Here is a 26,976-nt window from a genome sequence, read left to right as displayed (position 1 = left end):
TCCCTGCTGACTGCACTGCACTTCCTGGGAATCCTCCCCAGCCAGATCAGAGGCAGGGGAGTGGAAGAGTTTGTCTGTAGCTGCTGCTGTAGGAGTAAGATTTAAAAGAACAGAGGAGAGAAATAAATGTTCATAGGCTCTTTTTGTTTTCTCCACCAGAAGCTAGAGAAATCTGGAGGTGAGCAAAAGTGTTGTATTTTGTTTTCACCTTTGGTTTGTACAGAATACGTAGTTAACATTAGAGGAAGTCCGTTTTATGTTAAGTAGGTCAAAGCAGACAACAGAGTTGAAAGAAAATTCTGATGTTTTATTCTTTCAAAGAGCTTGCTTTGGTTGTTTCCTCCATCAGCAGACACAACATCTAAAGTCGGAGTTTTAATGAATATCACACTGACCGGGTGGGTGACGTGCAGCTGGTCAGCTCAGGAGCGGATGCTCCCTGTCACGCCCTGCCCTGAGTTCCAGGGACACAAGGTGGACGATGGCTGCCCGACCCTGGTGGGAGGACAGATGGGGGCAGCTGCCTCTGTCACACCTAGAGCACACTGGGAACACCTGGAGCACACTGGGAGCACACTGGGAGCACACCTGGAGCACACTGGGAACACACCGGGAGCACACCGGGAACACACCTGGAGCATACTGGGAGCACACCGGGAACACACCAGGAGCACACCGGGAACACACCTGGAGCACACTGGGAGCACACCGGGAACACACCGGGAGCACACCGGGAGCACACTGGGAGCACACTGTGAACATACCTGGAGCACACCGGGAGCGCACCTGGAGTGCACCGGGAGCACACCGGGAACACACCCGGAGCACACCGGGAACACACTGGGAGCACACGGGGAACGTGGGCCTTGACCCCTCCAGTGCAGCCCCCCTCCAGCGTCACGCAGCCTGGGACCAGCACCAGCTCTGGTCCCCTTCTCCCATCCTGGGCCCTGGCATCTCCCCCCGCCTCCTTCACTTTCTGTCCCTCCTTCCTGTCTCTGTTGTTTCTGCCCGACTGGCGGTCCAGACCCACGGGGTCCCTCCGGTGACCAGGGTCTCCCTCCACATGTGTGTTGACCATGCTGCAGTGTCTTGTCTGGGGTCTGCTGGGGGAAGAGCTCCCGGCCCGACACTCCAGGAGCTGTTGGAGGAGATGAGCAGAAGCACATGGAGCTGAGGGCCACCGTGAGCACGGAGGCTTCCCCAGGCTAGAAGGGCATTTCAGCCTTGCCCCCAATACCCAGCCCTGCCAAGGTCTGCACGTCCCAGCCCCAGGCACCCAGCCTGCCCCACCGTCCTTCACGGGAGAGGGCTCCAAATGCTGTGGGTCGTGAGCAGCCTGCTCCTGGGTCACTCATGAAGCTGATAAGGTCCCCTGGCCCCTGGCTCGAGTGCACACAGAAATACAGCCTACGACGCTGCCTTTCCCAGAGTTGCTACCACAGTGGGTTCTGTGCTGAGGGTGGCGGGCGTGCCAGCCCACGAGGCAGCTCCTCTCTGACTTCCCACTGCGAACATTCAGTCACACACAGGCCCTGTCATTCTTAACTGGTGAACGGGAATGAAGTAGCATGCTCACCCACACAATATTACACGTTTCTGTAGTGACTGACGGTTTCCCAAGGGTCTTTCTTACACTCTCTTGAATCTAACCACAGCGTCTGATGTATACGCAATCAGTGAGGCAGAGAGATTTACCAGGCTCATGGCTGGCAAATGCTCAAACCCCACCATCCGTCAATGAAGAATTTATTTCAGCAACATTCCTCAAATGCCTGCCTGTCACAGGCCCGAGACCAAGCCAGCACCTGACAGTGATGCAGTGAACGGTCGCAGCCTCCTGGGTCAGTCCACGTGCTGGACAGTCGTCACTCCCATCAGCCCTGCCCCCGTGTGCTGGGATAGGGGACAGCGTCCGGACAGAGGTGGGGTCACTTCAGACGGGGTGTGGAGGAGTCGGTCTCAGAGCTGACCCACACCCTCAGCTCTTGGTCGGAAGTCAGCATTTACTTCGGGCTGTGTGGAAGCACCCAAGGCCTGAGGCCTTTGAAGTGCTTGAGGCAGAAACCAGAAAAGGCCCATTTGGTAAAGATGGATGGTTTTTCTAAACCACACATGGAAGGCTGACTGCACGTTAGGCTCGACTTTTCGCCGCGTGGACGGGTGGCACCCGACTCCCACGTTGTTCAAGGCTCAAGTGCACAGGCTCATGTCCATGTATAAAGCCTCCAAACACTAATAAAACAGAGAAATAAAAGGAAGGTCACTTGTGAAATAAGAACATGAATCTTAATATCAAATCGTCTGGTCCCTGACAGACGTGTCCAGAGGGAAGGGGAGAATTTGGGAGCTCGTTTCTGGGTGAAGACTTGCCGCTAATCTGGACCCGAGGAAGGAGTCTCAGAGGCCCGCCCGCAGGCTGCTCTGACCTCCAGGTGGAACAGCGCACCACAGTTCCCTCCATCAGTGACACCGCGCAGAGGAAACCAAGAGCACTGTGGTTTACATACAGAAAAGAGCTGTAGTCAAGGCTTGGGTCGTCACAGACAGGAAGGCAAACGCTGGGATCACACAGGACAGGAGCCTGCCCTCCAAGGGGTGGGGTCACACAGGACAGCAGCTGATCCTCCACGGGGTGGGGTTGCGTCCTGCTTCTTGACCCCCGGGGTGCTGGCCACATCCCCCCAGTGTGTGGCATCACAGCCACCCCAGACAGATGTCCAGGCTGCCCTCGAGGGCGCCCCACTCAGACCCATGGTCTTGCACTGTGACAGCCTGGAACTGGGAAGCCCAGCTGTCTTGCTCTGTTATATTCCCAGGGCAAATGTGCCTGGCGTGCATTTAAAACAAAACAAGAAAATTGTGGACTGAATGGAGAAGACATGTCCCCACATGGACACCTAGTGTTTGATGGCATTTTCTTCCTTGGTTTCAGCACCTGGAAGAGAATATTATTACAAAACCCCTTGTACCTTTGCCATGCTGCTTAAAAGGAAGAAAGGACATTTTAATCTGCAGCCTGAAATCTTCTTCAAGCAATAAGCAGGAGATACTGAAATCTACACTCACCTCAACCTTAAGAAGATGCCTATTCAGAAATTGTAAATGTCAGTGCTCTAAGCAAGTAGGAAATTAGAGTAATAGTTATCTCTAAATGCAGCAAAGGTTACACATGGATTCGCAGAAGCTGTGGATACCATGAAAAGAAGTTTATTCGTCCATGAAGCACTTGATGTTTTGGGGTCCACCCTGGCCACCCTCACGCCTGCCACTGCAGGTTTGTGAGCCTGTAATGTGCTGAAGAAAGCGTTCTTTACTGAGGCACGGTGGCATTTCAGTGTCACTCCCCCGTTCTTTTTACAGTCTGCAGACATATGCTTTGGAATCAGCGTTGCAACTGCCCTTGACTCTGGTTTACTCTCCTTCTGTATTGAAATCTCGTCTGTCAAAGACTGCGAAATTGGCAGCTTCAATCAGAAACAAAAATATACAAGCTGATCTCATTTGTTAGTTAATTCACAAGCTTCTGGGAAAAAAAACCTCTACTTTGTTTTTTTTTTAACAGAAGCATGTTTTTGATTCACAAAAATTCCATAAGCTGCCAGTGGGAACGCGTCTTCCCTGGCACGTGGCTCCTCCCCATCCACCTCCCACCAGCCTCCTTGGAGCGCCTGCCCCACAGCCGAGCCCCTCTCCCGGGCGCTGGCGGGGGAGCTGGAGTCTCTGTGAGACTCTTCTGCCTGCTGCTCGAGTCCCAGTGACTTAGAGCCCCCAGCCTCACCTCCAGGAAGCCTTCCCCGATCACCTCCTCTCTGTCAACAGCTTCCTCTGGCTCCTTCCCTATTTGCCCTCTGCACCTCCTTCTTTGCCCTAATTAAACCATAATCACTTTATTTTATGCCTGTCTCCTCTACTGAAATGTATTCTCACTTGGGACTAAATTTTCTTAAATTAAAAAAATAAGTTTACTTTTTATTACAATAGTTATTAATATATATATGGTCCATGTAGAAAATTTAGAAAACATAAAGAAAAATCATTGAAAAGCCCACCATTACTGTCTCCCAGTGATCATTGCACATCCTCCCGGCTGTGTTTCTATGCATAATACAGCATCTCTGTCTTTCAGGGCTTCCCTGGTGGCTCAGCGATAAAGAACCCCCCTGCCAATGCAGGAGACAAAGTAGACATGGTTCAATTCCTGGGTCGGGAAGATCCCTGGAGAAGGAAATGGCAACCCACTCCAGTATTCTTGCCTGGGAAATCCCATGGACAGAGGAGCCTGGTGGGTACAGTCCATGTGGTCTCAAAACATCAGACACAACTGAACACGCGTGCACACGCACACACATCTGCTTTTACAGTATCAGAAACATGGTGTCCAAAGTTTAGAAAGTGCTCTCCCTCATGGACATCTCTCCTTGGCTAAATACTCGTTCTTGTGCATATTATCCATGGCATGGTTTAGTAGATATTTTCAACCACCCCATGAGATATTATCAGTTCCCTCCTTTGACCCTAATGATCAGTTCACAGTCCCCAGCACGAATCCTGTTGTCTGGGGACATTGCTGGGTCAGAGGCACCCACAGATCGAGTCTTCCGACTAGTGGCATAAAGCGTGGGCCCATGTTACTGCTGGGCAAGAGGCTGGGGGCAGCCTCTGTCCCACAGCCTTGTCCATCCTCCAGTTTTCGGGATTGCTGAAACTGACCCCTGTGAGGAGAGAGGCCTGGATGTCTGGAGAAGCCCAGACTTCCCTCCTCCTGATCTCCTCTCCCGAGTGCCCCCACTCCTGTAATCCTGTGTCTTTCCCCAGTGGCTGTGTTGCCGGCGTTTCTTCTTCTTCCCGCAGTGTCTCTGGCAGCTCTGTGCTGCCCTCTGTGGTCTCGTGCCCACCCGCCTGCCCAGGTCTGGACCCCTCCCCGGGGTCACCATCCCCTTGAAAGCCGCTGGGAGATGGGCGCTCAGCACCTGGCTGTAGGGAACTTGGACATGCTGCCCCCAAGCCCTGCTCTGCAGCTGGGAGTCCCTGGGCCACGTCGCCCTGAGGGTCAGGCCTGTGAGGACCCAGAGTCTCTGTCCTGTGAAGCCCCCTCCTCTTCCACGTGAGGCTGGCGTGTCTCTGTGTCTTTCATGGACCCAGCCTGGCCCGGGGTTGGGGCCGGTTCCGCACCCAGGCTGCAGGGAGGTTCAGTGGAGTGTCACCATGGGGTCTGGGGGGCTCGGTACCCATGCGCTCACCCTCACTGAGGGGCGCCCGCTCCCTGCGTGTTGGTGGGGGCCCCAGAAGGGGCATCCGTCCTGCCCTGGGCTGCAGTGTGCAAGATGGAAGATGGAGAAAAAGTGCTTTCAGCTGATAACTCTGCCCTGGCAGCTAGCCCTGCGTGTCCCTGGCTGGGACGGTAACGAACAGCCCAGTGGCCCCATCAAAACTGAGAGATGACAAATGAACGCATCAACAGACAAGCTCACAGACACAGAGAAAAGACGTGCGGTTGCCGAGGCGGGCAGGAGGGGTGGGGAGGACTAGGGGTTTGGGGTTAGCAGATGTAAACTAGTGTTTACAGGGTGGGTAAACAGCAGGTCCTACTGGATAGCACGGGGAACTGGATTCAATATCCTGTGATAACCACAGTGGAAAAGAATATGAAAAACAGTGTATATATGTATAGCTGAATCACTTTGTTATACAGCAGAAATTAACACAAGGTTGTAAATAAATTGAACTTCAATTAAAAAAAAATTTTTTTTTAACGTGGAAAGATGGCAAGACTCCTTTTACAATGAACCCACTCCAGTATTCTTGCCTGGAGAATCCCCATGGACAGAGGATCCTGGCAGGCTCCATGGGGTCCATGAGGTCGCAAGGAGTCAGGACTGAATGACTACGCACAGCGCAGCCATTAACCACAGGACAAGCCCCACCTACGAAGACTTTGTCAACACGGAACTGCATCGTCTCCACGAAGAGCATGGTGGGAGATTCCCTCCTCCAGCGTGAAGAGCATGTGCACTGGGTCCTTGGACTACATAGCTCCGTGTGATGGTGCTGGCGCGTGTGGACTCACACATCCCCCTACACTCGGCCACTGCCTGGTGTGGTTTTGGTTTTTGTCAGCATCACGGCTGGTGGAGCGTGAAGGGACCACTCTGCCCTGAGCGCCTGTGGCGGAGACAGCCTGTGATGTGTGTGCTGTGTGAGGACCTCGGGTTTCCTGGGGGGCGGATCAGCACCGATTGCAGGCCTGCTCCTTCCTCCCCGCAGCGCAGCCTGCACGCACGCTGCCAACAGCACACGGTCTGAGTGCCGGGACTCAGGTCCGGGCGTGCCCTGGCGGGCAGGGCCCCAGCGTGCCGGGCCCCGGCGTGGGGACCACGACCCACGCCCCATGTCAGCGCTCACAGGCCTCAGGGCCTCCTCCTCTGGTTTCCTTCTTCTCCTCCTTTCTTCCTCTCCACACTGGAGACCTCTTTTGTCCAGTTTTCTCAAGGTTCAACTGCTTTCTCACCACAAGGAAATAAATCTAAGTGTTAGCAGTGGTTTTTCCAGGTGCTGAAACTACATTTTTTCCTCATTCTACTTTTCTAACATTTTCTCACTTTTCCCATAATGCTTGTCACTTTTATAACAGGAGGAAAAGCAATGATTATATGTGAACATCCTTTTGGGATTTGAGTGACGGACCATGAAGAAGCATGTGACGTTCGGTGCTGAGTGCCGGTGACGAGCCGTGTCTTCGGGGGCCGCGTCCCCAGGAGGCAGCTGGGGCCCTGACGCCCTGTGTGCTCTCCCCAGGTGCCCCAGGACGAGTGGGCAGGGCGCCCCACGGGGGGCAGAGACGACGAGATCCCCTGCAGGAGGATGAGGAGCGGGAGCTACATCAAAGCCATGGGCGATGAGGACAGCGGGGACTCGGACTCCAGCCCCAAGACGTCCCCCAAGCTGGCCCTCCGGCCGGAGCCCCTGCTCACATCCATCGGACAGAGGCCGCTGGGAGACCTCCAAACGTAAGCCCCCTGCACCTCCCCCGCCCCAGCTCAGGGCTTTCCTCACACGAGCCAGCAGTCAACCCAGAAAAAGCCCAGGATTGAAAATATTGGACTCAATGGCCATCAATTTAAAGTCCTCTTTAAAAAACCTATTAGACCTTTGGTTACACTTACTGCATAGTAATGAAGGAAATATACTAGGGTGATTTTTAAGTCAGGTATTAATATTTGAGCACCAGTCATAGCCAGTGAGCACCAGTCATAGCCACCCATGTCTTCTCAGATCATTGCAGCTATGTATCAGGAGTTCCTGTGTGTGAGAGACAGTCACAGTGGGGAGTTTTGTGTTTACTGTAACTTTACAGGCGCGTAGGCAACAAAGTTTTTGCAAGGTAAGAACAGGAACTGGATTAATTTTACAAATATCATAGAATATGCTTTATATATTTGTCCAAAGATACACTGTGGGGTTTTTAAAATTGAAATATAGTTGATTTACAACGTTGCGCCAATCTGTGCTGTATAGCAAAGTGATTTAGTTACATGCATGCACACACTCTTTGTTTAAAGTCTTTTCCACTGGGTTTATCCCAGGATATTGGGTACCGTTGTCTGTGCGCTTGTTTATCCAGCCTGTCTGTGACAGTTTGCACCCGCAGTCCACGCCCACCCCCACGCCTCCCGGCAACCACACGTCTGTTCCGTGTCTGTAAATCTGCTTCTGTTTCATAGATAAGTTCATCTGGGTTACTTTAGATTCCACATATAAGCGATATCATGTGGCGTTTGTCTTTCTCTTTCTGCCTTACTTCACATAGTATGATAATCTCTAGGTCCATCCACGTTGCTCAAATGGCATCATTCCACTCTTTTTTATGGCTGAGAAATGTCCCGTTGCGTATCTGTTCCACACCGTCTTTGTCCACTCATCTCTGCGTGGACAGACAGGATGAGCCCCGGTCTTGGCTATTGTGACTACTGCTGCAGTGAACACAGGGGTGCGTGCTGAGATACACTGCGGGTAAATTCAACTGATTTCCGAAATATAAACAGAGGAAACGAGGAACTTGGCTATTCGTTTGAATGATGAAAACACGACTGCAGTTCTTAGCTGTCAGACTGTCGTCTGTTTCCGGTCCTTCCAGCTAAGTCTGGATTCACATGCAAAGAAGCACCTGCTTTTTCCACCACGAGCTTGGCTTCTCTGGTGTGGAGGTTCGACAGGAGGGTGAAGCGGCAGGTCAACGCTGTTCCCGGGGCATGTGCTACATTCTCCTTATATGTCTGTAGATTATTCTTTTCCCCCATATCTGACGCTGCAGTGGATACATGACGCGGAGCGGGTGGTGCTGTGCCCAGACAGTACCATGCCTTGTAGGACGACTCCGCGGATTCGCAAAGTCCATGAAACTCCCATAGCAAGTTGTTCCTTGTGTTAAGATACGAAATTTCTCTTGAAAATATGTTACTGGGCGGTACATCAATTAAGTTGTTGTTATGGCCTGTTAGGATCTTAGCACATCTTGGGATTTTATAGGTTTCAATATCATTTCATTTATTTTCATCTTAAATGACCTCACAAAAGCTCAGCTCTTTCCCCAGGGAGGTTAAAACTGTGCCCACGTTATGGAACAAAACCCTGACTCAAAGGGATGAGGTGCCTTGGCCACATAAGGACCAGGGGTTTGATTGAAAACGGTTATTGTAATTCCACGTTCAGGGAAAGTACTTCACCTGAACAGCAGGAGTGCATGCCAGGGACCACGTGCTTTCTGTGAGAAAGGAGAAGGTGGTTCCAAAGTTGGGTTTAAAACATGGCCCTGAGCAGAAAGTCTGGGATTTAGCAGCTCCCCAGATGTGTTTCCCTCCAGCACCACAGAACTTCACCAGTGGGAGCTGACTGACAGGCGGATTAAGATTCAAATGATAAACATAAGAATTAGTGTCTGCTGACCTCCTTCAGGTTTTTATTCTCCTCTTGGTATGCACAGTTAATTCTATTGATGTTAATAATGGTATTCAAGAAGGCAGATAAAATAGCCAGAAATAGCCCGGTAATTATACTTTAGTTCTAATTGGATGGATTGAGGATGGATTGATGTTCTTACGGCTAAACTGTCATATGGGCATGCTGACCCCTGGGGGTTTTACATGCCTCCTGCCTCACATACACTCTCCTGTGTGATGGACTTGCCCAGCAAGCCTGCTTTGGTCTGCCTGGCTGAGACCTGCAAGGGTCTGGAGCTACCTGTCGTCAGCCCTTTTGAGCCACATAATGTAACCTCCCTTCTGTGAAGGCTGCTTGACCTCTGGGGACAGTGGTTCTGTTGAGTGTCTTGTCTTCCTGCTGTTACACCAAGAAAGCAGCCAGTCCTCCCATTAATAACTGACCGTGCTTCCTTATTACACGTGCAGGGATTCTCGCTCTCCCCTTGCTGTGTTCTCTAAACAGTGCAAGGTGACAGAAAGTCTGTTCACTCTGGAAAGAAAAATGAAGCAAAAACAAACAAGCAAAGACTTGTCGCACTTGTTTTACTGCCCAGAATTCTCAAGAGTTGTGTTGATTGATCGAGGACAAACTCTCTCTCTATGGGTCAGACCCTGCCCACAGGCAGATGCCACTGAGAGCTATTTTAAATGCAATGTAAATTTCAAGATGCTATTGAATCCAATTTACTAGGTTTTAAATTAGTTTATGTATTAATATCTGGAGAGTTCACTTTTTATTATTATGAAAGGTAGACCAACTAATTTAATTTTAGGGTCTTTTTCTACTAAGTTGAATTGAGAAGTCTAATCTCTAATAATTTTGAACATCTCTGAGTCATTCTCTCAAGAAGGTAGCATTTTAAATTTGCAGAGAAAGGAGAGCTTATGTTACGAATTACTTCATATGTAAAGATAAACTCAGGAGGGTTACAGATATAAACATAAGAATCATGTTGGCATATGTAACTGTATACAGGTGTGTGTATATGTCTACATGTGTATGTATGGTGTGTGTATATGTACACGTGTGTATGTACAGGTGTGTGTATATGTCTACATGTGTATGTACGGTGTGTGTATATGTCTATGTATGTATATACAGTGTGTGTATACATGTGTACATACAGGTGTGTGTATGTACATGTGTATATATGTACATGAATCTGCATGTGTGAATATTTTACAATCTTGAGTTGGAGAAGGTATCAGTTCAGTTCAGTTCAGTCGCTCAGTCATGTCCGACTCTTTACGACCCCATGAATCGCAGCACGCCAGGCCTCCCTGTCCATCACCAACTCCTGGAGTTCACTCAGACTCACGTCCATCGAGTCAGTGATGCCATCCAGCCATCTCATCCTCTGTCGTCCCCTTCTCCTCCTGCCCCCAATCCCTCCCAGCATCAGAGTCTTTTCCAATGAGTCAACTCTTCGCATGAGGTGGCCAAAGTACTGGAGTTTCAGCTTCAGCATCAGTCCTTCCAAAGAACACCCAGGACTGATCTCCTTTAGGATGGACTGGTTGGATCTCCTTGCAGTCCAAGGGACTAGCAAGAGTCTTCTCCAACACCACAGTTCAAAAGCATCAATTCTTCAGCGCTCAGCTTTCTTCACAGTCCAACTCTCACATCCATACATGACCACTGGAAAAACCATAGCCTTGACTAGACGGACCTTTGTTGGCAAAGTAATGTCTCTGCTTTTGAATATGCTATCTAGGTTGGTCATAACTTTTCTTCCAAGGAGTAAGCGTCTTTTAATTTCATGACTGTAGTCACCATCTGCAGTGATTTTGGAGCCCCCAAAATAAAGTCTGACACTGTTTCTACTGTTTCTCCATCTATTTGATATTGAGTTATGGCAGCAGATGCCATGATCTTAGTTTTCTGAATGTTGAGCTTTAAGCCAACTTTCTCACTCTTCTCTTTCACTTTCATCAAGAGGCTTTTAGTTCCTCTTCACTTTCTGCCATAAGGGTGGTGTCATCCTTATGACACCACTTGAGGTTATTGATATTTCTCCCAGCAATCTTGATTCCAGCTTGTGCTTCTTCCAGCCCAGCGTTTCTCATGATGTACTCTGCATAGAAGTTAAATAAGCAGGGTGACAATATACAGCCGTGACGAACTCCTTTTCCTATTTGGAACCAGTCTGTTGTTCCATGTCCAGTTCTAACTGTTGCTTCCTGACCTTCATATAGGTTTCTCAAGAGGAAGGTCAGGTGGTCTGGTATTCCCAATGCATATCCCAACCTTATTCCACAGTGAGAAACTACAAAATATTGACATATTTTAATTCATAAAACTAAAAACATATTCATGGTAAAGGCCAACAAACAAATGAGCAAACTAAAGGTACTGTCACCAAAGTAAGACAGTCATGGAAACCTGGGGAAATGCCCCATGATACAGGTGACATGTGCTCACATTCCTCACACAGAGAGACACCTTGCAATTCAGTCAGGAAGAGATGAGCACTGCGGCCATATAAACAGGCAGAGGCCAGAGAAGACGTTCACATACCTCATCAGTGACTGAAAGTCTGGGAGAGCTCTAGCATTCCACTGAAAACTAAAAATCTAAACTCCCGTTCTAGAGTGTAAAGGTGCAGAAATGTAGTGGTGCTCACTAGTTCTCGTGCATCACTGAAGGAAGCAGTCAGTTGTCCGCATGCCCGTCAGCAGGGATCTGGTCGCACAGGTGGATTCACCTGGAAGAGCAACACAGCTAAGATGCTCTTCATTGTTACATCATCAGTAATAGCAGAAGTTACAGTAACCCAGAGTCCACCATGATAGTACTGACTGAACAATAGATATACTCAAGTATTGAAATAGTAGAATATTATTAATAGGATATACTAGAATATTAGGCAGCTATAAAAATGAGGAACACTTCTATGTGCTAATTGTGGAGCAATCCAGATTACATCAACTTTAAAAAACAAAGTACAGGACATTATTATATAGCTGCCACTTTTTTAAAAAAACGTGAGAGACTGAGAATCTTTTTATGTTTATTGTAACTACAGATTCTCTCTTTTTTAAATTTGTTCATGTGTTTTTTGGCTGTGCTGGGTCTTCGCTGCTGCGTGGACTCTTTCCTAGCTGTGGAGAGTAGGGGCTGCTCTTCGTCACGGTGCTTGGGCTGCTCTTGTCAGGGAGCGCAGGCTCCAGGGGCGCGGGCTTCAGGAGGCGTGGCCCCTGGGCTCAGCTGGTGCAGCTCCCGGGCTCACCTGTTCTGCGGCCTGTGGGACTGAACCTGTATCTTCTCACTTGGCAGGTGGGCTCCTCCACTGAGCCGCCAGGGAAGACCCGATGCTGCCACTTTTATATGATAAAATGGGAAAATAAGACTAAAACGCGTGTCAGATTGTATTACATAAAGAGACAATAGAAGAATCAATAAGGAGCTAATAAAAATGTTTCCATCTAAGGAGCGAGGAGGAAGCAGGTGTAACAGGGATGGACAGGACATCTCAATGTGCCTCTTTTATATATGGTGTGGACCTTCATTTATGCAAACGTGCCATCTAGTCAGAAATATCAGAACTTAAAAGACGTAATAAAAGAAAGTAAAACCCACTCTCAAGAGACAGAGCAGCCAAGAGAAGATTTAGAGATGACTCATGACAGAACCATCAGAGAGAACTTTAAAATAATGGATTAATGCCATAAAAGATCAAAGGGAAAACGTGGAGTACTCAAAGACACCAAAGGGAAATGGGCAGAGAGAGAAAGTGTAAGGAAGAGGGAGGCAGAAGCACTGCAGGGGAAACCCACGGTGTTAGAAGCAGAGGTGCTGAGCTCATCAGTAGATGCGGCACAACCACGTGATGGTCAGTGAACTTGAAGATAGTCTGCAGGAATCACCACACACACAGAAATGTAGGAAACAGAAGCAGAAAAGAGCACTCCAGAGCTGTGGGCAAACGTTAAATTGTCCAAGGAACTGAATCCCAGGAAGAAAAGAGAAGGTGCACAGTCCATGGAAGAAGCATTTGAAGATGTAACGCCCAAGAGTTCTGAAAACAGTGAAGGATGGCAAATCACAGACTGAAGAATCTAGAAAGCCTCGAGAAAGATAAGTACCCCAAACAAACCACCAAAACCCCGTACAAATACACACATATTCAAACCGCCAGAAACCGAGAATAAAGAGAAAATCTTAAAGAAAGCTGGAGAAAAATAAAGGACATTACACACAGAGGAACAAACCTTCTCACAGGGTTTTTGTCATAAACTAGTCAAGCCAGAAAACAATGAAGTGACACCTTTAAAGTATTAAAAGAAAAACCTATGAAGCCAGAATTTGAGACTTAGAGAAAGTATCTTTCAAAAATGAAGAAAAGATCAACTTTTGAGGATAAAGATAGCCACTATTAGCTATTTTTCTCCATTTTAATTACTTTTTCAAATTTCTGTAATGAATATGTAAAGTGCTTAATACTGACCACCTTTCCTTTCCAGCCCTTTGGGCAGGGAACTCGACTCAGAGGTAAAAGTAATACCTACTGTCCTTTCTTCCCAACATTTTCCCTCTTCTCATCGTAGGATCTCTCGAATCCGCCCTCAAGTCAGGTCGTTCCTGACCACCCTCACAGCTGCACGCGTGTCCCCTCGGTCTACACCCAGCTGCTTCTGTGCGCTTTCTCTCCTGCTCATCCAGCCGTGACACGCGTGTCCCCCCACAGCGCTGAGGGCAGTGCCCAGTTCATCTCCTGGCGAACCAAGGGATCTGATTGTGTAATGGATGGAGAGCTGTCACGCTCGAACAATGAAGAGTGCTGAAAGCCATCACTCTTTACATGCGAGTCGCTCTCTTTACACTTGTGGTCTTCAGATGTCTAACAGCGATGGCATGGATGATCAGCCAAACACTTACGAGAAGTCAGACAGGACTTTCTGTTAACTAAACAGAAGCCAACGGCTGTCAAAGCCCCACCTGTCCCCAGACAATGCACTGAATAAAGAGATTAGAGCAAAAGAGGTGAATCTGTAAGATTTGAGAGCAAAATTAAACAACATTAAGCCTAATAGTAAACCTAAAGCAGCAGTGATTTATGCAACTTTCCTAAAGGTAGTAAAGATGAGTTATTCTATTAAAATCATTGCCTTCCTTGGTGTATTGTACTTAGTATATGCATTTGTTTCTTTATTCCTCCAATAAGTAAGTTTGTGCTAGGACTGGGTGTGTAAATAAGGTATCAAGTAAATAAATGATTGAAAGTACAGACTTGCCAGGGCACTAACCAGGCAAGCAAAACTAATCAGTTAATTTTCAGTGACAGGAATCATCTTTACAGACTATTAAAAAGTGAGATTTTGATGAACCAAATTGCTCTTGAAATAATTTATTGAGATAAAGATGTTTTTAAAAATCTCTTTTATTGCAAAATTTGGCAAATATATATATAAATGTATGTGCATTCTTTAACTTTTTATTTTGTTTTGGAGTGTAGCCAATTGCCAATGTCTCGACTGTTCCAGGTACACAGCAAAGAGACTGAGCCACACATATACACGTACCCCTTCTCCCCCAAACTCCCCACCTACCCAGGCTTCCACGTAGCGTCGAGCAGAGTTCCTTGTGCTGCACAGTAGGTCCTTGTTGGCCGTCCATTTAAAAATATAGCAGTGTGTACACGTCCATCCCAAGGCCCCTAACTGTCTCTTCTCCCCATCCTTCCCACCGGTAACCGTAAGTTCCTTCTCTCCATCTGTGAGGCTGTCTCTGTTTTATAGACAAGTTCAAGCCTCCAATGAGAGCTCAGTTTGGCTGGCACCTTAGTGTCGATCTGTGATACTGTGAGCAGAGAACCTGGTCACTGTGGGCCAGACTGTGACCTACAGTTCTAAGGCAAGCTAACTCTTGAGTGTTGCTTTAAGCCACTGAATCTATGATTATGTGTTATGTGGTGTGTTAGTCAGGGTTCTCCAGAAACACAGAGTGTGTGTGTGTATGAGAAAGAGAAAGATAGACAGGGGTTAACTGTAAGAAATTGGCTCTCATGATTGTGCAGGCTGGCAGATTCTAATTCTGCATGGCAGGCTGGCAGGCTGGGGTCCCAGGGAAGACCTGAGGTTGTGGCTGAAGGCTGAAGGCACAATTTCTCTTCCCCAAGGAGGTCAATCTTTTTTCTTAAGACCTTCAACTGATTAGATGAGGCCCACCCATATAATGGAGGGCACTCTGCTTTCTCAGTGTCTAAAAATTTAAATATTAATCACATCTAAAATCCCTGGGCTTCCCTGATGGCTCAGTGGTAAAGAATATGATTGCCAATGCAAGAGATGTGAGTTGAATCCCTGGTCCAGGAAGATACCCTGGAGAGGATAATGGCTACCCACTCCAGTATTCTTGCCTGGGAAATCCCATGGGCAGAGGAACCTGGCAGGTTATGGTCCATGGGATCACAAAGAGTCCAACAGGACTGAGCTACTAAAGCATGCACATCTAAAAAATGCCTTCACAGTGCTGTCTAGACTCAGTTCAGTTCAGGTCAGTCGCTCAGTTGCGTCCAACTCTTTGCGACCCCATGGACTGCAGTACACCAGCTTCCCTGTCCATCACCAACTCCTGAAGCTTGCTCAAACTCATATCCATCGAGTCAGTGATGCCATCCAACCATCTCATCCTCTGTCATCCCCTTCTCCTCCTGCCTTCAATCTTTCCCAGCATCAGGGTCTGTTCCGGTGAATCAGTTCTTAGCAAGAGGTGGCCAAAGTATTGGAGCTTCAGCTTCAGCACCAGTCCTTCCAATGAATATTCAGGACTGATGTCCTTTAGGATTGACTGGTTTGGCTGTCTAGACTACTCTTGACCAAGTTGCTGGGTCACACAGTCAAGCCAAGTTGGTACATGAAATGAGCCAACAGACATAGCAATGGAAAACAAATATGTGAAAATATTAGCCATGGTTATCTCTGGGTGGTGGACTTCTGGCTGAATTCCATTTTCTTTTAAATATTTTCTGAATTTTTTCCAAAATTATATGTTAGTGTTAACATAAGAAAATATATTGAAAATCAGTTTTATTGTCTTCTAAGCCTCCTTGTAACCTATAAGTACTGTTTCTTCAAAAATAATACCATATTTAAAACAAATTATCCTTGTGTTGTAAAGTTACTACAGTAATAAATTTATGCTCTGTGACTTTATTAGACTTTGCAGCTTCAAGTGGAATTATAATTTTATGTGGACTTTAAAGCCATAAAATGGAGCTTATTCCCAGCGGTGCTGCCATATTTTGTGTCTCCAGGGCTCATTTTATGTGAGACATACAGTGGGAGATGCTCGGGGAGAGGCGCGTGTCCTTGGCAGGGGTCGGGGCTTGGCATTATCACCAGGGAGCCTCTTCCTCGATGGTGCAAAAGGGGTGAGCATTTGAGGGCTGCTAGCCTGGACCCTCTCTGAAATCACTTCCAAGTCCAACACCCATCATGTGTACCTGGGGAGGAGCCTCTGCACTCCTGGACCAGACAGTGCATGGCTTTTCCTACACAGACCCCCTCCCAGGGCCAGACACTGCCCAGTACCGGGTGACTTCCGGCCACTGCAGAGTTCCCATACCGAGAGTCCTCTGTCATTTTCCTGCACCTTCGGTGTCATAATTCTTCTTTTCCATCTTCTGTGTCTTTCTCTACGTCCTGATTACATTATCACCTCCTCAGATGACAGTGTACACTCATTTCTTTTTATTATCCTGGTAGTGGTCATGCCGTAGCTCTTCAGCTAACACTGTTAGCTGACAGGGACTCCACTTATGATCTGTTTCGTGGTACAGTTACACTGTTATTTTCATTTCAGATGGAGGTGCATTTAGTGATTATCTCCAATCACAGCAGGATGCTACATACATTTTACTGTCAACTGATTCCTACATTTGTATGGTGACCATTCAAGTAGATGTTAAAGTCAGCATTTATCATTAGATATGGCAATAGTGAAAAAAACCTCTTTCTCCTTAAGTAGTAATAGCATGTACCTCTTACTTTATACAGTGGTAGGTAGTCAAACATTTAACCTATAAAATCAGCAGTCAGAAAATACAATGGAGTGAGAAGAATGGAAACAAACATTTATCTGCCGCGGTGGTTTTTAATTTCTGGTACTAACGGGGAAAACACAGAACAGAGTGGCTGTTGCCAGCAGAACAGAACGTGTTCTTCACATGCTGGCCCGGGAGTTTACCTGGTTCCCTGTTGGTCTCACTCTCCAGACTTCATACTAAGTCTCTCGAGAGCATAGAGCTCACCCCCATTTTCCTGACAGAGTTGGCGCTTAATAATGTTTAATGGATGGAACTGCTTTTAAGGAAATTTTCACTGGGGCCATTCTGTGGGGTTGGCTTCCCTGGTTGCTCAGTCTGTAAAGAGTCTGCCTGCAATGTGGGAGCCCTGGGTTCGATCCTTGGGTCAAGAAGATGCCCTGGAGAAGAAATGGCAACCCACTCCAGTATTCTTGCCTGAAGAATGCCATGGACGGAGGAGCCTGGTGGGCTACAGTCCATAGCGTCACAAAGAGTTGGACTCGACGGAGTGACTTTCACTCTCATTCTGTGGGATTGTCAGTGGTGATTTTTACTAAAACCTTGTGTCCCAGGCGTCTCCCTTGTTATGCTAATAATTGTCTTAAAAACTATTCCTGAAGGCCATAGAGAACCACTGAAGAAATTCAAGTCAGCTAGCAGATTCCTGTTCTAGAAAGGTTGATCCAACTGGGTGGACACCATCGGGTGTCCATCAGGAGGCCTGGGGGAGTCACCAGGGCTGCCTTAGTGATGTTGTGTGGGTTGAGAAAACCGGCCTGGAGGCAGACGTCCTAGGGACAGAGTGGGACCCCCAGGGCTGTGACTCGGGCAGGGCTGGGGTGGCGTGCAGTGAGCGGCTGCTGTGAGGAGGGCAGGCATGGCAACGGCGCCGAGTCTGGCAGGGCAGGTGGCGCACAGTTGCTGAGAGGGGTCGCCTCCACGGTCCCGGCGGCCGGATATGAGGATGCCTGCTTTCTGCTTCTGCGGGGTCAGTGGGGCGGGCGGCGCCAGAGGACAGCAGGCGCCCCCAGGAGACCAGCACTGCTGCGGTACCCCGCCTTCCTGATCGGACGGCAGGGCCCACGGACGGGCAGGAGAGGCTGGGGGAGTGGCCAGGGTCTCAGCCACGTGGGGAGATGGCAGGGCTTCCTGAGGAAGGGCCGTCCTGGCCGTCCCCGTGCTGGACGGTCCAGAAGAGGCAGGGGCTGCACCCCGGCCCCCTCCCCGGGGCAGGCTGCTTCCACAGTGGCTGGTCTCACCTGTCACTCATGGACTCTCTGCGTTTTCCGTTCTCTTCAAAATCCGCGTTTTCTCACTTCCTTTTGTCGAGGGTTTGATGAAAGAGTCTCTGTATGTGGACTGAATTTTTCTTTGATCTCCACAACCCGGAGGTATTTAGTGTTAACTGCCGTCCTTTGTGTGCAGACTCTGCCCCCAGAGGGTGCTCCGTGCACACTGGCCGAGTACATGAGTCAGGTCTGTGCCGGCCCAGGGGCACCCGGGCAGTGTGTGTAGCTCAGTGAACAGCAGGTGCATAGATACCGAGGTGGTTAGTGGTGACGTACTGGTTGCCATGCTGATCGATCATCCTCTTGCTGCACCTATGGTTACCTGTTAGCCACCAGGCTGGTTAACCCACCAGCAGTGCTGGCTGTGCCCTGTTTCTTAGGCCTCTTCTTAATGCATGCGACTGGGGGCTCAGAAGGCTCTTCACTGGAACACATACCCCCTCAGATGGTCCCCGAGAGCCCCTCCTGGAAGGGGCAGGCCTGAGGGACCCCAGCCCCTGATGCCCTGGCCTGAGGGTCCATCCAGGCACTGGCCTGAGTGTGAGCGTCACGTCACGGATCTAGTCTGATTCCACTGCCCTCAGACGGGCGCCCGGGACAGGGCTGAAAAGGCAGCACGTCCTGTGACTGTGTCTCCGGGCCCAGGCCCAGGAAGGATCAGGACAGATCTAAGTGCTTCCCAGGCGGCTCGGCAGTCAAGAACCTGCCTGTTAGTGCAGGAGACTCGGGGTCAATCCCTGGGTCGGGAAGATCCCCTGGAGGAGGGCATGGCTACCCGCTCCAGTATTCTTGCCTGGAGAATCCCATGGACAGAGAAGCCTGGCGGGCTACAGTCCATGGGGTTGCAAAGAGTCAGACACGACTGAGGGGCTGAACAACCACAAAGTCAGGCTGCGTGTTCCCTCAGAGTTCTCCAGGCAGGGCACTGCCATTCACTTTGGCTGGTGAGTATTTGATGAGCTCCAGCACATGTGGTCAAACTCTAGTCTCCTTTGCAATAAGCCTTCCGCCCCTGCTGCCCCCGCCCCTGGTCTGCGCGTCCCGTTTCTGCATCTGCACCTGTGCACCCAACATCAGGGATCCTGGGCTCATGCCCCCCATCTCAGTGCCCAAGCCATGTAGGGTAGGGCCGCCTTGGGCACAGGCCATCCGGCATGTTCCCTGGACAGAGCGCCTGAGTCCAGCAGACCCTGGTGTGCTCAGAGCTCGGCGTTTGCTTCCCAGTGTGGTCACCCCGGGGCCAGCCCCAATGCAGACACAAACCCAGTCTCCATCACCCACAGGAAGATGTCTCACAAGTGTATTTGTTGTTGTTTGTGGATGAAATGGATAAAAATGCAGGTTCTCTGAAGGGTCCCTCAGTGGGGCACCCACGCACGCTACCCCAGTAGACCTGTGTTCCTCTAAGTGTCGGGGGTCCAGAGACCATCTGCCACAGAAGCGCCTTGGATGTTTATTGAAGTTCAGATCTGGAGCTGACGCCACCCATGTGACTCCAACTGGGGTGTGTGGTCCAGGAACCAGCAGGGCACTGTGATGCTGGGAGCTCTGGGAAACCTTCAGTGGGTATTTTCCTGTCGTCCTGACACTAGCTTTTAATATAAACCAGCAAGTGTCAGAAATTTTAGTAAAAAGAAAGGCTCCGTGCTTGCTTAAAAACCCATCTCAGACATAGAGAAAGGAGTGGAGCCCAACTGCAACGGAAGGCCCTCGGGGGGCAGGATGAGTGCCCGAGACGGTCTTGGCTGTCCCTGAGCGCAGCCCTCACCCAGCGCGGCCCAGGGTGGCCGATGCCTCCGTGGGGTACTCTCTCCGTGCCAGGACGTGCACACTGCTGTGGCCGCTGTCTTGGTGCCCAGCATGCACGGGCCGGCAGGGGCGGCCCTGAGTCCACACTGTCCCCTGCCTCCCTGGACTCCCACTCAACCTGGAGTGAGCAAGCAGTCTAGGCTGGCCGTCACCAGAGGGGCAGGTGGGGTGGCCACCTCACAGACTCACTCAGCCGCACACCAGGGAGGAGGGGGACGGCAACCCCCAACACCAGACTGGGGTCTCCCGGCCTCGAATCCCTGCTCTCCCCACCCTCAGCCGTCCCTCTGCAGGGATCAGAGAAGTTCTGTGACCACCTGGAGGAGGACAGCCATGTCTGCAGCCTGAAATCTCCCGTCCACAACCCACAGGGCAGGCGACCCCAGGAGCCTCTCATCCACAACCCACAGGACAAGTGACCCCGGGAGTCTCCCGTCCATGACCCGGACAGCAGGCAACTCCAGGAGTCTCCCGTCCATGACCCAGAAGGCAGGCAACACCAGGAGCCTCTCATCCATGACCTGCAGGGCAGGCTACCCCAGGAGTCTCCCGTCCACGACCCAGACAGTGGGCAACCCCAGGCGTCTCCCATCCACGACCCGCAGGGCAGGCAACTCCAGGAGCCTCCCGTCCATGACCCACAGGGCAGGCAACCCCAGGAGCCTCCTGTCCATGACCCGCAGGGCCATTGACCCCAGGAGCCTCTCGTTCACGACCTGCAGGGCAGGCAACCCCAGAAGCGTCTCGTCCACGACCCGCATGACAGGCGACCCCAGGAGCCTCCCGTCCACGACCCGGATGGCAGGCGACCCCAGGAACATCTCCCGATGCTTGGCTCTGACCACCTGGAGGGAGCAGCCCCGGCTCTGTGTTGGCTCAGGAACTCTCCCGCCTGGTTGCCTGAAACACCGCCTCTGGGTAAGATGATTCCTCTCGCACCTGAGGCCCAGCGTTAGACTCCCTTTGGTGCCCGCCACCACCCCTCCTGGGCACCTGCGTCTCTCACCTCTGGGAGGGAACGGAGCGCGGCCCTGTCGTGACTCGGAGGCTGAGGCTGTGAAGGCAGGTCCGCTCTGGGACACACTGCTGCTTGGCGTCGCGCTCATCTGAGCTGCTGGTTTATCACACAGCTGCGATAATGCACCGCAGGCTTTGAAAATGCGTGTGTAGCACTGAAGTGACACACGCACCCTCCGGAGGGAGCCATCTTTGTGCAGAGTCTGGATCACCTGCGCAGGGACCTTTGGGCCTGGGGTCACCTCTCAGGAAGGTGAGCGCCCTGTCATGAAATGAGTGGGCCCTCATGAAATGAGGCCCCAGAGACGCATAGGGGCTTTGCAGGATGTGAGGACAATGGCTGCGTTTGGTGGGAGTTGCATGACTGCTCACTCCACGGCCTCGGGGCCTCCCCCACCCAGGGAGGCCAGGGCCCCTGGACGCCCCGTGAGCCAGTGACGGGGCCTCGACTGGCTTCTGAAAACCCCTCCCGAATCATCACACTTCAGTTGACAAGTGACAGAAAACTAAACATGTTTCTTTCCACACCTGATTCCTAACCCCTTGACTAGGATATAACTTACAGACCATGCAGTTCATCCCCTTGACGTGTACAGCTCAGTGGCTTGTGGTGTATTCACAGGTCCTTGTGATCCATGTCAGGATGTGGCTTCCCACTGAGGAGCCGCCCAGCTCCTCCACCCCAACCCGACAGCCACCCCATGTGCTCTCTGTCTCCCTGGTTTGCCAGTTCCGGACGTGCCGTGGACATGCAATCCTGCAGCACGTGCCTTCATGTTGGCTTCTCCCACCCAGCGTGTCTTTAAGGTTCCTCTGCTCTGTGGCCAGCGCCAGCCTCCTCTGCTGTTACAGCTGGGTAGTACTCCATCGTGTGGCTGCAGCACCGATAACTTCTCCCACACCTCATCGACATTTGTTTCCACTTCGGGGCTCTTATGACAAATCCTGCACACGTCTCTCCGTGGACAGTTACCTTCATTTGTCCCGTACCTGGGGGTCGAGCTGCCGGGTCTCTTGGGAATATCACGTGTGACCTTCTGGGGAGCTCCCAGACTGTTTTTAAACTGGCTGAACATCCTCTACTACTTAATACTACTCATTTTCAATGTATCCTGTATTGTGCAGTGTATATAAATATGCATGTTTGTATGAAATGTGTCCCTCATTTTAAGTTTTTCACGCTCATGTTTACAGGCCTTGCTTTAATCTCTGAGGGCTTACAGGCACATCACTTTGTAACGAGAGCAGGTTTTTTCATGATACATTTATTTCCATTGATGTTGACAGAGTGTCATAACACGGAAGATAAATAATTGGAGCTTTTCCTTAATACTCATCATTCTCCCTGATGTTTTCATCTCTCTGCTCTCCTTACCGTGGAGTCCAGTTCATAATCCTGTCTGCAGTGTTGCCACTTTTTCCTCAAAATACAATTCAGAAGTTCAACTATAAGTTAGTTTGGGGAAAAAAGAGGATGTTTGGAAAGATACCGGATCAGGAAACTGGATCCTATTGAAGCATATGTGCTGCCTCTTGGCGGAGCCGGGGGCACCCTGGTACCCTCGCAGACGCTGTCATCTGTGACGGTCCGGGTGTGGCGTCAGCTGTCGCCGGGAGAACGTGGCATCCAGGAGGCACAGCTTCATCATCGCTCAGCGGGCTTAGAGGGCCCTGAAGCCAACAACGGACTCTTTTAATAGCAGAAAGGACACGTGTGAGACAACACAGGAGGGTCTCGCGGCAGGAAAGACCTCCCTCAGAGCCGCTTTCGTGAAGCTGGTCCCTGCCAGCCCCCCATGCACACACCCCTGGCTGACACCCCCGGGCTGACAACCCTGGGAATGAGGAGGGGCGGCCAGGCTTCCGGTAGCGTGGATCTGCTCCGTGACAGGGGCCTTCACCCCGAGAACAGAGGCTGCGTCTCATCGGCGGAGTGTGGGTGGTGAGCCCTTTCCCTGCTCCGGGGGGTCTGAGAAGGCACACAGGTGAGGTGCGTGGTGCTGCGGGGGGAGTCAGCCTCTGCCTCTCAGCAGTGAGGTCTCTAAACAAACAACCACTGAAGTACTGGTGCGGGTGAGCCAAGCAGAGGACAGAGGCCACGTCTGAACCCAGCGTGACCACAGGGCGCACCGGGCGGGAGCCCTGCAGAGCCAGCCCTGCCGCAGAGCACGGCCACAGCCTCCGCAGCGCATCCCTGCTGTTCGTCTGTTAGGACGCGCGTCTGTGAATTCGCTGTGTCTGCAGGGCGTGTGCGTGGATGCACGCAACCTGGCTGCCTGAGGACTGCAGGCGCTGCTCCCCGTAATCGGACCAACACGAACGGAGAGAGAAGCTTTGATGGAGACTGCAGTATTGCCACGGTGTTAATTCTCCCCAGATCGAGGTGTCGATTCAGGGCAGCCTCCGTTTTTAGAGAAACTGCCAGGAAGAAAACGCGGAGGATCTTAGAAGAGCGCAGACAGTCTCGACAGAGAAGAGCCAAGTTGGGCCGGCCGCTCCGGCCGCTTCTCTCCCAGCCTGGGCCCAGCGTCCCTGCAGGGGTCCCTGCTGCCGCTCAGGAGAGCGGTGTTTAGAAACCAAGGCCCAGCCCCGGGTGTGCTCACTGCCGGTTCCCTTAGCGGCAGAGAGAGCTAGCACACGTGCATACCTACAGTCATTTATTTTGTTTATCCACTGGCACATGTACGACGCTAAACATGGATTCATACCCACGTCTCTAACTATAACCTAGTACGGCGCGGCTCATTCTAGCTTTCCCCCACCCCTTGAGTATCTGTATAAGATACGTTTAAATTTCCTTTGAGACTTTCTCTCTGAGCCAATCTGGAAGACTATTGTTTAACTTCCACATATTTGGGAATTTTCCAGAAATTCTTCTGTTACTGATTTCTAGTTTTATTGATTTTGGTCCAAGAACATACTCTGTATGATTTCTGTTCTTTCAAATGTGTTAAGGTTTGTTCTGTGGTCCAGAATACAGTCTGTCTTGGTGAATGCCCACTTGACACTCACCCGAGGAAAACGTGGATGATGCTGTGTTTTTGGAGGCTGTCTGCTCTTAAAACAGGGATATTGGTGTCAGAATAGACCAGGGTTGTTTTAGCCTCAGCACTGCTGATATTTGGGGCCAGAAAATTCTTTTTGGTTGACAGGTGGCTGTGACTATAGAATTTTAGTAGCATCTCTGGTCTCTACTCACCAGGCTCCCATCCCCAAGCTGTGACAACTAAATATTTCCAAGTGTCTCCAGTTGTCCCTTGGGGGTGAAACCTCTCAGGTTAAGGAAAACTCAAATAGAATAAACTGATGTGACTGAAGAGTGACTGTCGCCGTCAACACTTAAAAAGTCTGCTCGTCAAAACACTCCCAACAGGAAGGGGACAAGGCAAGCCACAAAGTGAAGGAAAATACTTGAATGAATATCTGACAAAGGATTTGAGTACAGAACATATAAAGAACTCCTACAAAACAAAACCAGAAATAACCTGGTTAAAAATGCGGGGGTAGGTGGAAAGTCTTTTCACGAAAGAAGATGTACAAATGACCAGTCATCCCGTTGTTACTCATCCAGGAGGAGACACCACTTCACTTTCAGTCACGGGCTCAGCTTGAGCAGCACACTGTGAGGGGTGTGTGTGTATGGGGCAGGGGGTGGTCACAGAGGAGGAGGTCACCCAGAGCCGTCACCTGCACAGCTCGCAGACACATCTGTCTCGTCTGTAGCAACCAGTGGCATTTGTTTTTCCGTTCTGTGATTTCTATTTCAGAAAAAAAAAAAAACACTACGCTTTATGATGACTTCACCTAGGTTTGCTCTTTTCCAAAAAAATTCAACTTTTGAAATGTTTTGTTCAGACAGAATCTCACGTGGAAAGGTGGGGGCCGCATCTGAGCACCCCTGACCCCATCAGCCCCCCGGGTGTGCCCTGAGACTCCTCTACCAAACTCCACAGACGAACCTGGGCCGCACGTCCCGCCCCCCGCCCAGGCCTCCTGAGGGTGGACCGAGCACAGTGCAGTGGGCAGTGACAGGGGCTCTGCGTGCGCCCCCCACTCCTGCACACCCTCTGAGCACCCGTCTCCGCAGTGAAGGGCTGGCAGTGCTTTCCTGTGCTTGTGGCATCAAGTCCAGACTCCAGAGGGGGCTGCACAGTCCCCACTGGTCTTTTCCGGAAGCCTCTCCGCAGCCCACGTCTCCCCACAGCCCCGCTGTCCACCGCTGTGCACTGGGACCGTCGGTGATCCCGTCCACGTTCCGACCCTGTAGGCCCAAGTGTGCGTCTGTCGTAGTAGTGCCAGATTTAAGAGAGACAAACAGTGACGTCTGCCTTCCAGCTGGACGGTGCGTTCCGTTAGCCTCAGGGACACGTTTGGGACGATTGGGAACATGCTGCTAGTGAGAGTTACTTGCTGCTCCTCTGAACTCCACGTGTAACTGGGTGCCCCGTGTTTCTGTCTGGCATCATCCCTCCATCGTTGCTGGCATCAGCGCCTAGCAGCATTCCGGGCACCTGCTGGAGAAAGTCTGCAGAATTTACCAGAAGGCACACAGGCCTTTCCCCGCAGCGCTGCTGGTTAGAGGAGGAACGCCGTGAGGAGCAGACCCAGAGCAGCAGGTCCGGCAGCCTGGGACGCACGAGGGGGAAAGCAGGGTGGGCGGGCAGCTCAGCCCCAAAGCCCGCAACGCCGCCCCTCATCTCGGTCTCCAGCCCAGGGCCCTCCCGCCTTCCAGTCACACGGGGAACCGATTCTGAGCCTGACGCCGGCTCTCTGTCATCCTCGGGAGGCTCCTCAGGGCTGGGGGGGTTTCAGCCGTCCCCAGAGAGAAGGTCCCCGGGGAGGGCCCTCTGGTGTCACTTCTAGGGTCTGAGCACCCAGCCCTGGATGGGGTGAACATGAGCACACGTTCTCCTGTGACTGCAGTTAAAGCTTAGTCTGAATATTTCCCTATTTACACACTCAGTCTAATTATGGAAATAACCTGAAAAAGCACTTTCCCAACAGCCCCCAGGTCTGTGACCTGCGGGGCTCCGTGGCCTACCGAGTGTGTTGGAGGATGCTAAGCCACCATAATCAAGTGCGGATGAAGTTGGGGACCAGACCTTTGCAACCTCTGCTCCTCTGACTCAGCTGCCCAGATCTTGGGGCAAAAAGCATCAGTTTTGGAGCCAGGCTGCCTGGGCCCGGAGTCTAGCTCTGCGTTCGCTTTGCGGGCACCTGGGTGAGGTGGCTCCCCATTTGCAGTGAGGCCCAAGCATGTGGGGTCCCTGCGAGGACTGACGGGCTGGTACAGGGTGCTTCCAGGGGCCAGCATAACAGTACATCATGGATGTTCGATGTCTGGAGTCTGTGTGTGAAAGAAAACCTGAGGTTAGCTTTCTGTAGTGGCAGCTCGTCTCTCAGTGGCTGCCCAGGGCTGGAATAAAGAGGTGGTCGTGAGTTAGAAGACACATCTGAACGTAGAATCACAAATACAGAGTCCTGTGTGGATGCCACTCAGCCATAGTTCTGAGTCACCCCACTCACAGTGCCAGGCTCTGGGCTGGAAATCTGGATACAGAGATAAAGAACACAGAGCCCTGCTTTTACAGATGCTGAGAACTTAAATGTGAGAATGTTGAATCAGCAAAGAGCGGTGTTAATCAGAAGGGAAAGCTCTTCAATTGGAAGTAAGATAAAAGTGCTAACTGGTAGAAACTGGAGTGTGCAGACCCCCGTCCAGACCCGGGCCCGAGCAGCGTGGGTGACAAGGAGTCCGGCAGAAACCTGGACTCTTTACGAGCCAAGGTCAGGGCAGCCCCAGGCCCATTTCTCTCCCGTTTCCTTTCCTTTTCTCTTCTCTTCTCTTTTGGT

General features: G+C 50.9%; 2 protein-coding genes across 2 annotated transcripts in view; both read left to right on the top strand.

Annotated features, from left to right (window-relative positions):
* SERPINA6 (serpin family A member 6) overlaps positions 1-26,976 on the top strand; it is a 104,506-nt gene that overhangs the window by 26,722 nt on the left and 50,808 nt on the right. The window lies entirely within an intron of this gene.
* The window catches only part of LOC132343404 (disks large-associated protein 2), a 35,705-nt gene that overhangs the window by 2,809 nt on the left and 5,920 nt on the right, over positions 1-26,976 (top strand). The window contains exon 2 of the mRNA XM_059879417.1: positions 6,799-7,010. Within this exon, the coding sequence (XP_059735400.1) occupies positions 6,799-7,010 (212 nt within the window). The remainder of the gene's footprint in view (positions 1-6,798; positions 7,011-26,976) is intronic.

This window comes from Bos taurus, chromosome 21 (assembly GCF_002263795.3).
Source record: "Bos taurus isolate L1 Dominette 01449 registration number 42190680 breed Hereford chromosome 21, ARS-UCD2.0, whole genome shotgun sequence".
NCBI classification, from domain to species: Eukaryota; Metazoa; Chordata; class Mammalia; order Artiodactyla; family Bovidae; genus Bos; species Bos taurus.
This window is presented reverse-complemented; position numbering and strand designations above follow the sequence as displayed.